At 42.3% G+C, this 13,060-nt stretch overlaps 2 protein-coding genes across 4 annotated transcripts in view; one reads left to right on the top strand and one right to left on the bottom strand.

Annotated features, from left to right (window-relative positions):
• The first annotated feature begins 236 nt into the window (after positions 1-236).
• Positions 237-5,956, top strand: cdk5r1b (cyclin dependent kinase 5, regulatory subunit 1b (p35)). 2 transcript variants are annotated; one of them, XM_029456900.1, is made up of 3 exons: positions 237-562; positions 1,809-2,962; positions 3,543-5,956. In XM_029456900.1, exons 2-3 carry the CDS (start codon positions 2,058-2,060, stop codon positions 3,562-3,564), a joined length of 927 nt encoding a protein of 308 aa, XP_029312760.1. In that variant the 5' UTR covers positions 237-562; positions 1,809-2,057; the 3' UTR covers positions 3,565-5,956. The 2 variants fall into 2 exon arrangements, with proteins under 2 accessions (XP_029312760.1, XP_029312761.1); XM_029456901.1 differs by lacking the exon at positions 3,543-5,956 and having other exon boundaries at positions 1,809-2,966.
• Positions 5,957-8,789: 2,833 nt separating this feature from the next.
• myo1d (myosin 1D) overlaps positions 8,790-13,060 on the bottom strand; it is a 94,797-nt gene continuing 90,526 nt past the window's right edge. For both annotated transcript variants that reach the window (XM_029456155.1, XM_029456156.1), the window contains one exon: positions 8,790-12,398. In XM_029456155.1, coding sequence (XP_029312015.1) covers positions 12,242-12,398 — 157 coding nt within the window. In that variant the 3' untranslated portion in view covers positions 8,790-12,241. The remainder of the gene's footprint in view (positions 12,399-13,060) is intronic.

Below are 13,060 nucleotides of genomic sequence, written 5' to 3'. Positions count from 1 at the left end.
ACAATGTAATACAAAGGTCTTATACTCAGTAAAAGGCTTCTATAGGACTTGCCTCCCAACTAGTGCTTATCGACGCCGTTGAATGGGTTGATTGGTGCTATCAATGTCATAAGCAAAAACATCCTCAGAGTTCATTGGGTTGAGTTTGTATGAGCGCCTGCATGCTGTGCGTGGCTACAGGCGGAGAGACAGCACCGCGCACAGAGCGCAGGGCGGCGCCCCACCACCGCCTTTGCGTCAACCATCCTCACCAAGTCAATGACACAACACAACATCAGCCCTCGCAGCATCCGCATCTCACGGCCAAGGAGGACCAGGAGCACATCTTCATCTAAGCATCCATTCCACAACTGCCTACCATCGTCTGCGCACCGCCGACACCAGGCTGTTCGTCCACCGCTTGCTTTTTTTTTTTTGCCTCGGCTCGGATTATTTTCTTGGTTGCATTTCTATTCTCTGAGATGGTTATATGCTTTTAACGCGTCTTGTGAGGAAAAACAGGCTCGGGACGCGGAGCATCGTCGGTACAGCGCAATTATATTCTCATTGAGCAGGAAATCTGGTGAGTTTCTTTTCATTTTGGAACATATTGGTGCTGAAAGTGCAGGAGTTCACATTGTACAGATTTATAGATCCTTACGGCGCAGGAAACAGTGGATGCGCAGCTATATAATTAGGAAAATCTGGCAAGAAATTGAAAGAAATTGGAACGTGAAGTTATATACAGTTAAATGAAGCGACACATTGTGAGATATAAACAGATAGGAGGAAAATAAGAGGATTCACTTCATCTCTAAGCCACCGCCTATCATGGCCAGCATTTTCGTTTCGACGCAGACGCACAGTTTCAGCACCATGGAGAGTACCCGATGTACACAACCCCTTATCACACAACAAGAAGCCCAATACATGCTTTCATTTTAGTACAGTGAAAACACATTAATAGCTCATGTTTTGGAATTCCTTCGCCATTGATGGATCAGATTGATAAGAGGTGATGGAATGAAGGATCGAGCAGCTTGGATCCTGCGCAAGCGAGCAAAGTCGATCCATCGACGGTCGTATATATAGATACTGCAGCGAGGATGAAAATATGTTGGGTAAAAAAAGGATCATACATCTGTTTGTTTATCTAGTTTTAATGGAGGTGGTGTATTATATGACCTTGGATGTGTGATTAAATTCGCCGGATCCTACTGTATATGCATCAGACGCGACCTTCACCTGTTATTAAGGTGTTTACGTTTACAGTATGTCTTCCATTTTAGTGAGAGGGGTGGCGCGTGGTGACTCGTCGGCCATTGCCCATAAAATATGTCTCTCTCATTATAAAACGCTCATATATTTACCATATAGGATCCATTTCAATCACATTTGGAGTAGAATTCCTTTGATGCACAATCCCAAATTGTATTATTTTTCTGTATGCTCGATTGCAGATGAATATAAGCTGCAGCACAATTTCACACCAACATGTTTATAATGTTAGGATGCTGATGACATTGATCATTTGCAGAAAGCAGGGATCTATACTGTTTGAATTAATTAGTATAAGCTATACTGATTCATCCCACCACTTACTGAGTCAAATCAATACTGCTTACAAGCAGGAGGCACAGTCAGATAAACCACTCAGGCACACATTCAGGAGAACATTACAGGAGTGATAACGGTGGCATTATCATATGCAAGAAGAATTACATTATATGAGATCAAATATATGTTTCTAGATACCCATGGATAATCTAAAGGTAACTGATCCTTCACCGATTATATTTCTGATTATTGATGTTTTCTGCTTCCTGCAGTGGCCATCAGGAGACGCACACAGAGAGCTGAAATCCAACAGAGTCGGTTTCAGTCGAAGTGATTTTGATCCCCTCAGAGAACTGCTCACAGGACCATTTTCTGCCAGGCCTTAGATGCCCAGCGGCAGCCTGTAGCCCGGGACTCCCAGCTCCCAGAAGCATAGGCTTTGAGACCCTGAGGATCTCCCCTGGCAGACCCTCTTCTGACCCAGTGCGGCTAAAGCCCCTGGACGCCTCTCCACAGTCACCATGGGAACCGTGCTGTCTTTGTCCCCTAGCTACCGAAAGGCGGCCCTCTTTGACGATGGACCGGCCACTGTGGGCCACTACACAGCTGTTCAGAACAGCAAGAACGCCAAAGACAAGAACCTGAAACGCCACTCGCTCATCAACGTGCTCCCATGGAAGCGGATTGTAGCGGTGTCAGCCAAGAAGAAAGGCTCCAAGAAGGTGCAGCCCAACGGCAACTACCAGAACAATGTCACCCAGCTGAACAACGAAAACCTGAAGAAGTCACAGTCATGCGCTAACCTGTCCACCTTTGCCCAGGACCAGAGCACTCCAGCGCTCACCAAGACCTCCAACAACACAGTATCGTCTGTCAAGAAGGCCCCTCTGACCAACTCCAATGTGGCCCCCGGGACCCCCAAGAGAGTCATTGTTCAGGCCTCCACCAGTGAGCTGCTGCGCTGCCTCGGGGAGTTTCTGTGCCGGCGTTGTTACCGGCTGAAACACTTGTCCCCCACTGACCCGGTGCTGTGGCTGCGCAGCGTGGACCGCTCCCTGCTGCTCCAGGGCTGGCAGGACCAGGGCTTCATCACCCCTGCTAACGTGGTCTTCGTCTACATGCTGTGCCGTGATGTGGTCTCCTCCGAGGTGGCCACGGAGCACGAGCTGCAGGCCGTGCTGCTCACCTGCCTCTACCTGTCTTACTCCTACATGGGCAACGAGATCTCCTACCCTCTCAAGCCCTTCCTGGTGGAGAGCTCCAAGGAGACCTTCTGGGACCGCTGCCTGTCCATCATCAACCTGATGAGCGCAAAGATGCTGCAGATCAACTCTGACCCGCACTACTTCACTCAGGTGTTCGCAGACCTGAAGAACGAAAGCCAGAAGGAGGAGGAGAGGAGCCGCCTGCTCATCGGCCTGGACCGGTGAGGGGATGCTGGGGGGGAGCAGAGGGGAGGTGGGGCAAACTCCAGTCTGGCATTTTGACAAGTTTGAAAGATTGTTTGTAATGCTATCTATTTATTATTGTCCAAACTGAAGCGGGACTAGGCCAATTAGGAAGCATTTGACATTAAGACTGAATGTTGAACTCTGGAGGGGGACAGATTTAAAATGTTTGCATTGTGTTTGAGGGATAACATTTGCAAAGGTCACCTAAAAATGTGACACAGGGGTTTTTGACTCTTGAAGACATGTAATTGTCGAGGCCAAATTCTATATTCAAACGAGAGTGATGGATGGGTTTTCTGTAAACCTGAGAATGAAAGCTTTTTTTGACAATGATATAGAAACAAAGAAAAGTGCCAGACTTGGGTGAATCCTTTGCTAACGTACAGATATATCTCTATATGAAATACTGAAAATCTTAAAAAAACAATTCAGACAAAATAAACATTAGAAAAGGAAGCGTACATCTACAGCAATGAATGTGGAGAGGACTAATGCTGCGGCAGCCTACCAGTGACCTTCTGACTGTTTGACCATGTGATGTGCTGCCTACTGCAGGAGGGCGAGGGCCATCGCCTGACTGGCTTTCTTCATGCATCACGGACAGACAGGCCCCCCCCCGGCTGCAATCTCTGGCTCTTTGGAATGCCAACACCACGTCCCCTCCATTAATACGGATACGACTGGACTTTTTTTGCTGCAATGCATATCTGAAAGAACAGCAGGGGCCATCGATGCTGGATCCATATTTTTGTGGCTTTCTGTTTGTGGCTCTACAACAGGACTTATACTGTACGCAGGGAGACTGGATGGATAATAAACACTGCAGTGTGGGACTTTTGAGAAGGAGGACAACAGCCAGAGGACGTATGATGAGTGGTCATACTGTATGTTGGAAAGACCTATTTTATTTTCATCTAGAAAAAAATAAAACAACAAACTAATGGATGTTTTACTCCCCAGAGGCTTACACCTATGGAGGCTTATTTATTGCTTTTCTGGAACAAGTTTTCTTTGATTTCTTTCTTTTTTTTAAAACTTAGAAATGTAATGTTTTGCACGTGTGCCATGCAATTTTACAGAGTTTGCGGGAGGGAAGGAGCAATTATTACTTTTCTTCTTTTTACTTGATTTGTAAACCAACTGCATCTGCATTAGAGAATGCTGTGAACAAAGTGACACTAGTTTATTTAGCTCTGCTTGCTAAAATAGGCTATTTGTTTACCAGGGAAATTCTTTTTGTACTTTTGTCGATTTTTGGAATGATGTTTGATTTTGTGCTTATGATTCAGCATTGAAAATGTTAACAAAAAAAAAAACAGTGCCATATCTTTGATGAAAATCCCACAGGTCTGAAAACACTCTGAAATACTGTACTGTTTGTCCAGCTGTTGAATGATGGGATGGATTTTCATCTACTACTAACTACTTACTGACACCTAATTTATTGCCATTTACGTATTTATTTAGGCACATTTAATGTAAATGAAAGATGGCGTTGAGAGACTTTGGAAAGGGAAGGACATGAGGAGGGGTCGTGCTTATCTTTGGTGGGAATGAAGATTGATCTGGTTTATGCAAATGAATGTTGCAGGAATTTATTGATGAATACCTAATTAAAAAAAACATTGTTAAATCTGACCATCACCAAAGTGACATCATCAAGGACACCTTGACCGAACAACACATCATTGACTTACAAAAATGCCCTTAAAAACATTGTTTATTCGTGCAACCTGCTGTCCCACATATCAGACAGAGACACACACTTCTCCAGGGGAATAGATTATTTCGATGACACTCGTTCAGCATCACTGCAGAAAAGCACAGTTTACCTTGAGGATAATCCATCAGCATCACCTCTGTGTAGATCAAAATGTGAGAGGACATCACATTCATCAAGGGGGCTGCGGGAGATGAGGCGACCTCCACAGGAATAACCACATTTTCAATCATAGAAACCAGCAGACTTAAAAGGACATGCTGCAGTGTGCAATGGCCACGACGAGAACCAAAACAGAAAGCATGCAGAACAATTGTATTGTTATGTTACCACAGGAGAACAGTATCCGTAATAACTGCGATCACTGGAGAAGTTACAGTATTTCCATCAAGAAATGTATGACAACTGGTTTTCACACTTTCTTTCTTTAGCAGTGTTCTGGAAATCTGTCTAAAAAGCATAATGGATTGGTAGTGCCAACGAAAGGCTTCTGTCACGTTTTACAGTTGTTCCCAGAGAATTGAAGGCTTCTCTGCTGTTGTGTTAGTGTGAATCAGAGAAAATGTGCAACCCGTGGCCTCCTCTGCTGTGGGATTGTGGCTGCCATGTGGAGAAAGTTCATTTGGAGTGTTTGTACTGGCACAATAGGGGGACACGCAATTTGGAATGGGCTTCTGTTCTGGCAGGAAAAAAAACAGGGCTTTGGGGTGAAGGGCCTCAATAAGAGACCCTGAATCTTCTTCTCTGTCCACTCCCCCCCGACTCACTTGAAATGTGCCATTCTTTTCTCCACTTTGCATCATTGAGTAGTTGTTTGAGAAAATACTTTCAAAAAGCTTATAAAATATGAAAAAAGACTCCAGTGATAGTTAAAGATTTCTGTCAAATTCTTTTCTGTATCTTGTTGCGTACTTTGTAGATAAAAAAACGAAACAGTGGTTAAGAACTTCAAAAAGGGAGGCATTCGATGGCTGCATGTGTGTGCGAAAGTGTGTGTGTGTGCGTGTGTGAATGACAGCGTTTTATTTGTACAGAGGAATGTGTGACATGTAGTTTTCTTATGGACATGGAGCATACACCAACCACACTGGTTCTAGGATTTGGGTGTCGATGCTGTTCATTAAAAAAATTCTTTTTTGAAAAAGACAAAAAAGCTGTTACTGTAATTGAAACTTTTTTCAGTTAGTTTCTGCTTATTTTAATTTATTTTTGTACTGTGATGGAAAAATAAAATGCACTGATCGTTCAAGGCGGCCACTTGTCTTTTTGTGCTGCGGACTGATTAGAGCTGGTTCAGTCCAAACACAGCATGTGACATTTAACATATCTTTAATGCACTTTTTTATTTATGGAGCTCGACTCAAGGGCACCTCAATCCACCTTAATCATAGGGTTGGTGGATTGATCCCCACCTCCACATGTCCACAGGTAAAAGTGTCCTTGAGCTACAGAACTGAACTCCAAATTGCTCCCAGTGTGTGTGTGTGTGTGTGTGGTAAAACATTCTGGTTACTCAAGATAATGTACAAACCTTGTTGTGAGTTCAATGTAGGAACTATTTTCCTTCAGCCAAACTACCCCCAATCCCAGCTGGTGTGATCATCGCAAGAAGGTATCTAGTTTATTACATATAGGCCCATCTCATTTTTATCCATAATATTACAATATTAAATTTAGTATTACTAATGTTTACCTGTAAAGTAACTGGCGTTCACATAAATGGAGTAGAATTATAATTTAGCAGGAAATGGAAATTTGCAAGTAAAGTATAAGAACCTCAAAATTGTACAGCACTGGAGTAAATGTACTTAGTTACATTCCACCATTGCCCAAATCTACAAATCCCTCTAGTGTAGCAACTTGAGTAGGGGAAACCTCTTAATTCAGTAGATTTGGTTTGCATTTGTACTTTTAAGAGTGGTAGATTCTTAAAGGTGTCAACCATAACTTGCATACTTGTAGTGATCTTTATTTTCTGCTGTTCATGCCTTCTCAACCTCGGCCGCAGGTGTTGCTCGCTTACAAATGACTCAGGTTGGTGGGAGGCGGGTGCAGTCAGCCTCATTGTAGCTGGTAGTTTATTGTGACAATAAATATCCTAAAAATCTGAAATCCTAAAAAAAGGTGCATATATGTTCCTCCTAAACAAAAATATGTGGTTCATCTTCAGAAATCAATGTGTTTCTTTCCACAGCTAACTCCAAAATCTTTCCCTGTACCAACTGTAGAAGCATCTCCCGGTTAGGAATCAGTGCTTTATCCGCATATATACTGAGAGTGCTCGGCACAGACACATTAGTTTGGGTCAGTTCACTCTTTGCATATCACTCTCTGTTCATTAACTCCCATTTATTTAACCACCAGGTCAGTGAGTTCAGTCTTACTTAGTCGCTGCCCTTAGGGGGGGAAAACAGAGTCATCCCACTCTTCACAGCAGATAGTCATCCATCAACCAGTGGATTATAAACCCTGCGGAGGTAGCTGGAGATGACGGAGACAGTGGTAGCGGGAAGCGGCGTTGTCATGCCTACTGCACGGGCTTTGGCCGTTTCCACGTCACCCGGTGAAACAGCTGTTAGTCGGTGGATTAACGATGAGCTCTATCGTCACACATTGCAGAGTACGGCTGGCCTCGGGAAACATTTGAGTCAACACAACATCAGTCCTGGCATGATACTCTCAGTTTCTCTGCTCGCCCACACACCAGCAAACACGCTTAGAAAATGACTAAAAGCAGCAGCTATTGATGCAAATAAATTTATTAATAAAGTGATTAATTACTTTGTTTTTCATTATGGAACATCATGGAATGCATTTATACAGAATACAACAGAGAAGTTCCCTTTACACTTGGTCTGGATATTGCAGAATATTGAAGGTGTGTAATCACAAAGATGCAAAATATAAACTTAATATAAAATTAGGCACATACTGAATGATGTATACATATAGATTTTTACCAAAAGCCACAGTACGAAATAAATTATGGAAAAGAAAATGGATTTTATTTTTACCCTTTGGCTAACATGGTCGGGCTCGATAATTGAGAACAGTAAAGGGACGAACACAATGGCACAAGTCTCCTAGTGTTAACATTCATGTTTGACATTCTTTTATAACCATTAATAAAGCGGTTATTAGGAAAAGCTTGAGAATTTTACACCAACGGTAAAGCTGATAATCAAAGTAATCTTCACTGATTGGGTGTGACACCAAAAAGTTATTAAGAATAAATCTGATATTCCAAAAACTATTCAAAACACATCAATGAGCCACATTGTTGCACTGGGTGACATGGTACCATAAACACACACACACACACACACACTGTAGATTTTCTTTGATTTACTCAATGTGTATTAATCCGCCGCAGAAAATAGTGCCTGACAATTATACTGTTTCCTCCTGAAATAACTACAGTGCCCAGCTGTTCAAGGAAACTACTTTAACTTAAAAAGAAAAGAAAGAAAATATATATTTGTGAGCTGTTTTTAAAGATTTACGTCTTCCGTAGGAACCGATGGTCTTAGTGTCAGAAAGTAATGAGAGTAGGACTACCGCGAGATATAGAATGATACTATCATCTTCCTTTAAAAGGTTTTGGAACCACAGCATTTACATCTTTTGGTTAACTCTTCTTTGTCTCGTCTTTTTTGCTGCATGATACTCATATTGTTCAACACGTCTTGTTGCTGATGTAGTTTTGCTGTTTGTTTCCACGCCTCCTGGGCACAGGAAGGAAGGATGGCAAAAAAATAAAAAAAGGAAAACCTTCACTGCCCTGCAGGATGGTACAGTCAGGCGAGGAGCAAAGTGATCTGACAGAGGAAGAAAAGTAGGAAGGGAGAGAGAGAGAGAGAGGAGAAGGGAGTAGAGAAGAAGAGGCCAAGCAAGGCTTTGTTCACCAACCCCCCCTTTTGCCTTAAGAAAAGGAAAGAGAGAAGCGCTGAAGTGAGAAGTGACACAGAGTCCATCCTAATGATGAGCGGTGAATAGCAGAGGAGGAGAGGAGAAGCCCTGTGGGAGATTACCATGCTGAAGGATATGGAGAGCTGCGTGTAGTCCCCACACACACACACACACACACACACACACACACACACACTGCCTCTACACTAGAAAACCATCGATTAATGCTACCAATGTCACTTCCTTAATCCACACGATGCAAGCACCAGTTTCCCCAAACAACTCTTTCTGCATCAAAGTGTCTTATCAAGCGACGGGACAAGGTCAGCCACCGCGGAGCTGCGAGGTACAATGGAGATGTGCTTCTTCAGAAGACAGGGGCACTCGCAAACTAATTAAGATAAACGACTCGTTCAGACAACACTAGGGCACGATTTAGCTACCGTGGCTAAATGATCGCTAACAAGTTTTCCCTTCCTGTTAAAAAGTAAAGTCGACAAGAGTGCCTCTGCCTTTTCAACTAGGCCAAACACAGAGGGAGCGTCGATTCATAACCCTGTGCTGTCGCTGCTCAGCCCTCAGTCAGCGCTCCTTACTGAGGCTTCTGAGTCTCTGTGGGTACAGCTCTGGGTTTCTCATCCCAACAATCTGGGAACATTAACGCCGTCATCATGATGACCCTAAAAAAAAAGCAACTCAAGTAGGAAAAGCTCTGTTCATTTTAGCATTAAACAAACAAAACCATCCATTCTAAATTCAACAACGAGGATGCTCTGTGCAAAGAGGCAATAATAATAATAATAATAATAATAATAATAATAATAATAATAATCAATTTGCGGTTCAGGAGCATTCAACCATATATTTTGTGATACCATATCACAAAAATTATATTTGCATGTCATTTAATTAACTGTATTCTCAGTTATGTTTCGAGGGAAGGTTTTAAACACGTGGTTAAAGTGAAAGTAAAATGTTTTGGTTAGGTTTAGTAAAGGTCATGGTTTGGCTTAAAATACGTATATTTGTTACAATATTTAAGTACATAATAATTATAGGTACATAAATTAAAAGAAGTAAACGTTGACTTTTAGTTTCACAGGGGACAGGTCTTGTTGTTTGACTCATCCACCCACCCCACCCTCCTCTTAACACAGACGCAAATATATTTCCCCTCGAAACATAATTGACGGTGCAGTTTCGTTGTATGGAAATGTAATTTTTAGGACACCATGCTGTTTTGTCCATGTTGGCTTCAAAGCTGAGGTTCAAAGTCAACTCTTCACCTTGGAAAAAGCAGTTTAGTAGCTGTTCTGGAGCTTTCGATCACATCACATGATCTTTATGAGCAGATGGAGTTTGCTCATCTGTCTGGGAAGCAGCCTATAGAACATGGTCCATGTACAAATATGTCTTTGTCGTTTGAACATAATGTCACATTAGCGACTGAGCGTGCTGACAGTTGGCTTACTATCGAAATTACAGTTAGCAAGCTCGCTAGGTCAGAGTTCTTCCCCCTTTCAAGAACTCTTTGCTGAATGAAATGATGATATCCTGAGAACAAAGTACAGAGAAAATAGAAAGAAGCTAGAAGAGCTGACAGACTAGTGTGAGCGAGCAGGTCAGCTCCAACCTTAGAATAATTAGGTTGTTTATAAAGGAGCAAACCTATTTATGCCTCATGTAGTCAATCTGTGGATGGATATTCATATTAAACACAGTGTGAAGCCAGAAATCTCCATCTCATGAGCTTCTGTGCTGCCACACATTTTGTAAAAAGAACATATTGTAATGTGCCAACACTTGCCAAAGGATGAAAACAAGAGTACAAACTTTCAGCACAGCCTGTGAGAGCAGTACAAAGAGATCTCTGCTGAGGATTTGATTGGTGTGATTTGGCTTGAGAACAACGAAGGGATTTCAGAAAGATCAGATAAATATCAAGGCTGCGGTCGAAAAGTTAAAAAAATAAATGACGACCTATTGTCTTTCCTAAGCACTTTTCCATGACCTTGAAGAAAAACTGTCAGGAGGTCAAGGAAACAGCGACGGCAGATGTTATTGTGTAAACTGTGGGACAACATCGTCTCCTTTCCTTTGTTAAAGGAGTGTCCAGTGTATCCTATGCTAAGGGAGATAAGAAAGGCAGCATTAGTGCATTCCACCGACTCTTATCATGCCTGCCACTTAGACACTTCCTGATCATTTCAATGAGTTTGGAAGATTCTTCAGCAAAGAATCCTATTCGACCGCAGCCAATATCTCCAAATAGTCCAAAAGAAGTCTCATTATTAGACAGGGAGCTAAACTAGGCCAGCAGTCTGATTCCAGACTTCACTCCTTCACTGTGGCCACTCGCTCTTATTCTCAGAGCCAAGAACAGGAGAGCTAAAAAGAGCTAATGAACACACACACTCCCACAGTCGTACTCACACTCTCCTTCTCTCTGGTGAAGGGAATATTAGTCTATTCCACAGAACTAGGAACACTACAATTCATTAGACTATTCACGCAACACAAAGACAGCAAATGAGACTATGTTCAGGGGCTGGAGTTCACGTGGGATTATACAGTACTGGCTGCTAACACTAACCCTCTTGGGGGAAAGTAATGCTGTGGTTATCGTCCTTGTCTTTTTATACTAAATGCAGTATACGTGCGGTCACAAAGTATATGCTAACCTTTAGTATACAAGCGGTATTAGAGTATTATAAAAGTAAACACATTGCAGTAGAGAGTATACAAAGCAGGATTTAAATTAATAGATTTTTAACACTTGGCATGTAGCAGGTTGTCGTTCAGGATATGCTCAACACATCCTGCTCATCATCTTGTGACTAACAAACTAACTGAACTTAGAGTTTGTGCCTCAGACACTCACATTTTGCTGCTTTCATATGTGATCGTAAACATTTCATGAACTCAAAGTGTACGCTGCATTTCCTTTCATTTACCATGTAGGTAGGCAAGTCTTCATTTAAGGTCATTAACATCATTATTCCTTAGAATACATTTCACAAAAAGTGTTTTCCTTCCATGTTAGAGCAAATAATCAAGTTTCTGAAATCAAACATAAATATCTTCTTACTTCATGTTTCAGGGTTTGACTTTTGATCCCCACACCGGGAGCTGCACGGATTATAAATTCCTGCAAAGCCGTTGGATTTTTTTCTCCCTATTATGCAACATCAGCAGTTCCGAGAACAGTTGCCGCATAATCTCCTCTCACCTTCACTTGATATTCTATCTACGATAAAGTAAATATTGCACAAAGCAAATCATTTGAAATTTGGATTTTAAAAAGAAAGAACACCACTTTGGTGGATTATCCTGTAGTGGATTTTATAAAACCTAACACCATCGTGCATGTAGGCGTATTGTACACTTCCTGTTCATAGTAACATTGCATAGAAATCTACAAAACAGGTCAAATTTGGCATGGCTTTGCATATTGAGGATACAATTACCACAATCCTCCCACAGAGCTGCTATCTAAATCGTCACATCATCAGCAGCTCTGCACAAAAAAAGAAAGTGAATCAGAAGTGAATCATCATCATCATCCCGGCCTGGTTATGAAATCAGCTGTCACTATCCCCCCCCCCCCCCTTTCATTTGGCCCATTTTAGTTGCCAGGAACAGCCAGGATGTAACCAGATCGGCTCTTGGTGAAGTCTGGCTGCGATTGGTTGATCTTGGGCTCGACGATGACCGTGCACTTCCTCCCGCTCATGCTGCACTGGATGGGACTCGCTATGTTCACCTGCAGCTTCCTCTTCTCACTGCAGAGAGGAAGAGATGGAGAGACAGAGAGGTAAGTTATTGGCGGGTGTAAGGTGCACATTTTGTAAAGCAAACATCAGGAAAAGATCACAGATATAAATCAAAGTTTAGTCATAAAGTGAATTACTCTTATTACTGCAACACTAATATATAAGCAGCTTGTCTCAGTGGCTTCACATTAAATACAGACATTAGTGACCCGTGTGTGTGTGTGTGTGTGTGTGTGAGCACATTTTAGACCATAATATTATATAAAAGTCTTGGATGTTTCTTTGTTGGCTCAGAAGGCACAAACACTTCAGTTTTTAAAACCCTTTAGCTGCCTACATGCTGAAAATGAGATGAGCAGCATATTAAAGCCCCCCCCCCCCCCACACACACACACACACGTTCTCAATTACTTTGGCTGATCAGACCTATAGCGCCGTAGTAATTGGGTGGAGCTGTGTGCCGTAGCGATGAGTATGACATGCTGCAGAAAACCATCTATTAGTCTGTATTGTTCCTGATGCTGTTGGTACATGTGCTGCACATCGGGCTGCGACCAATAAACCGGTATTGACGAGAACCGCAATATTAAAATAATTAAATCATTAATCGTTTCACCCTCCCCCGAAGCCCCACGCACACAAACGAGTGTGATTCATTTACCAAAACAGAG

The sequence above is a fragment of the Cottoperca gobio genome, chromosome 19, assembly GCF_900634415.1.
Source record: "Cottoperca gobio chromosome 19, fCotGob3.1, whole genome shotgun sequence".
Lineage (NCBI taxonomy): Eukaryota > Metazoa > Chordata > Actinopteri > Perciformes > Bovichtidae > Cottoperca > Cottoperca gobio.
Note: the sequence above shows the minus strand (reverse complement) of the source record. Positions and strands in the feature narration are given on the sequence as shown.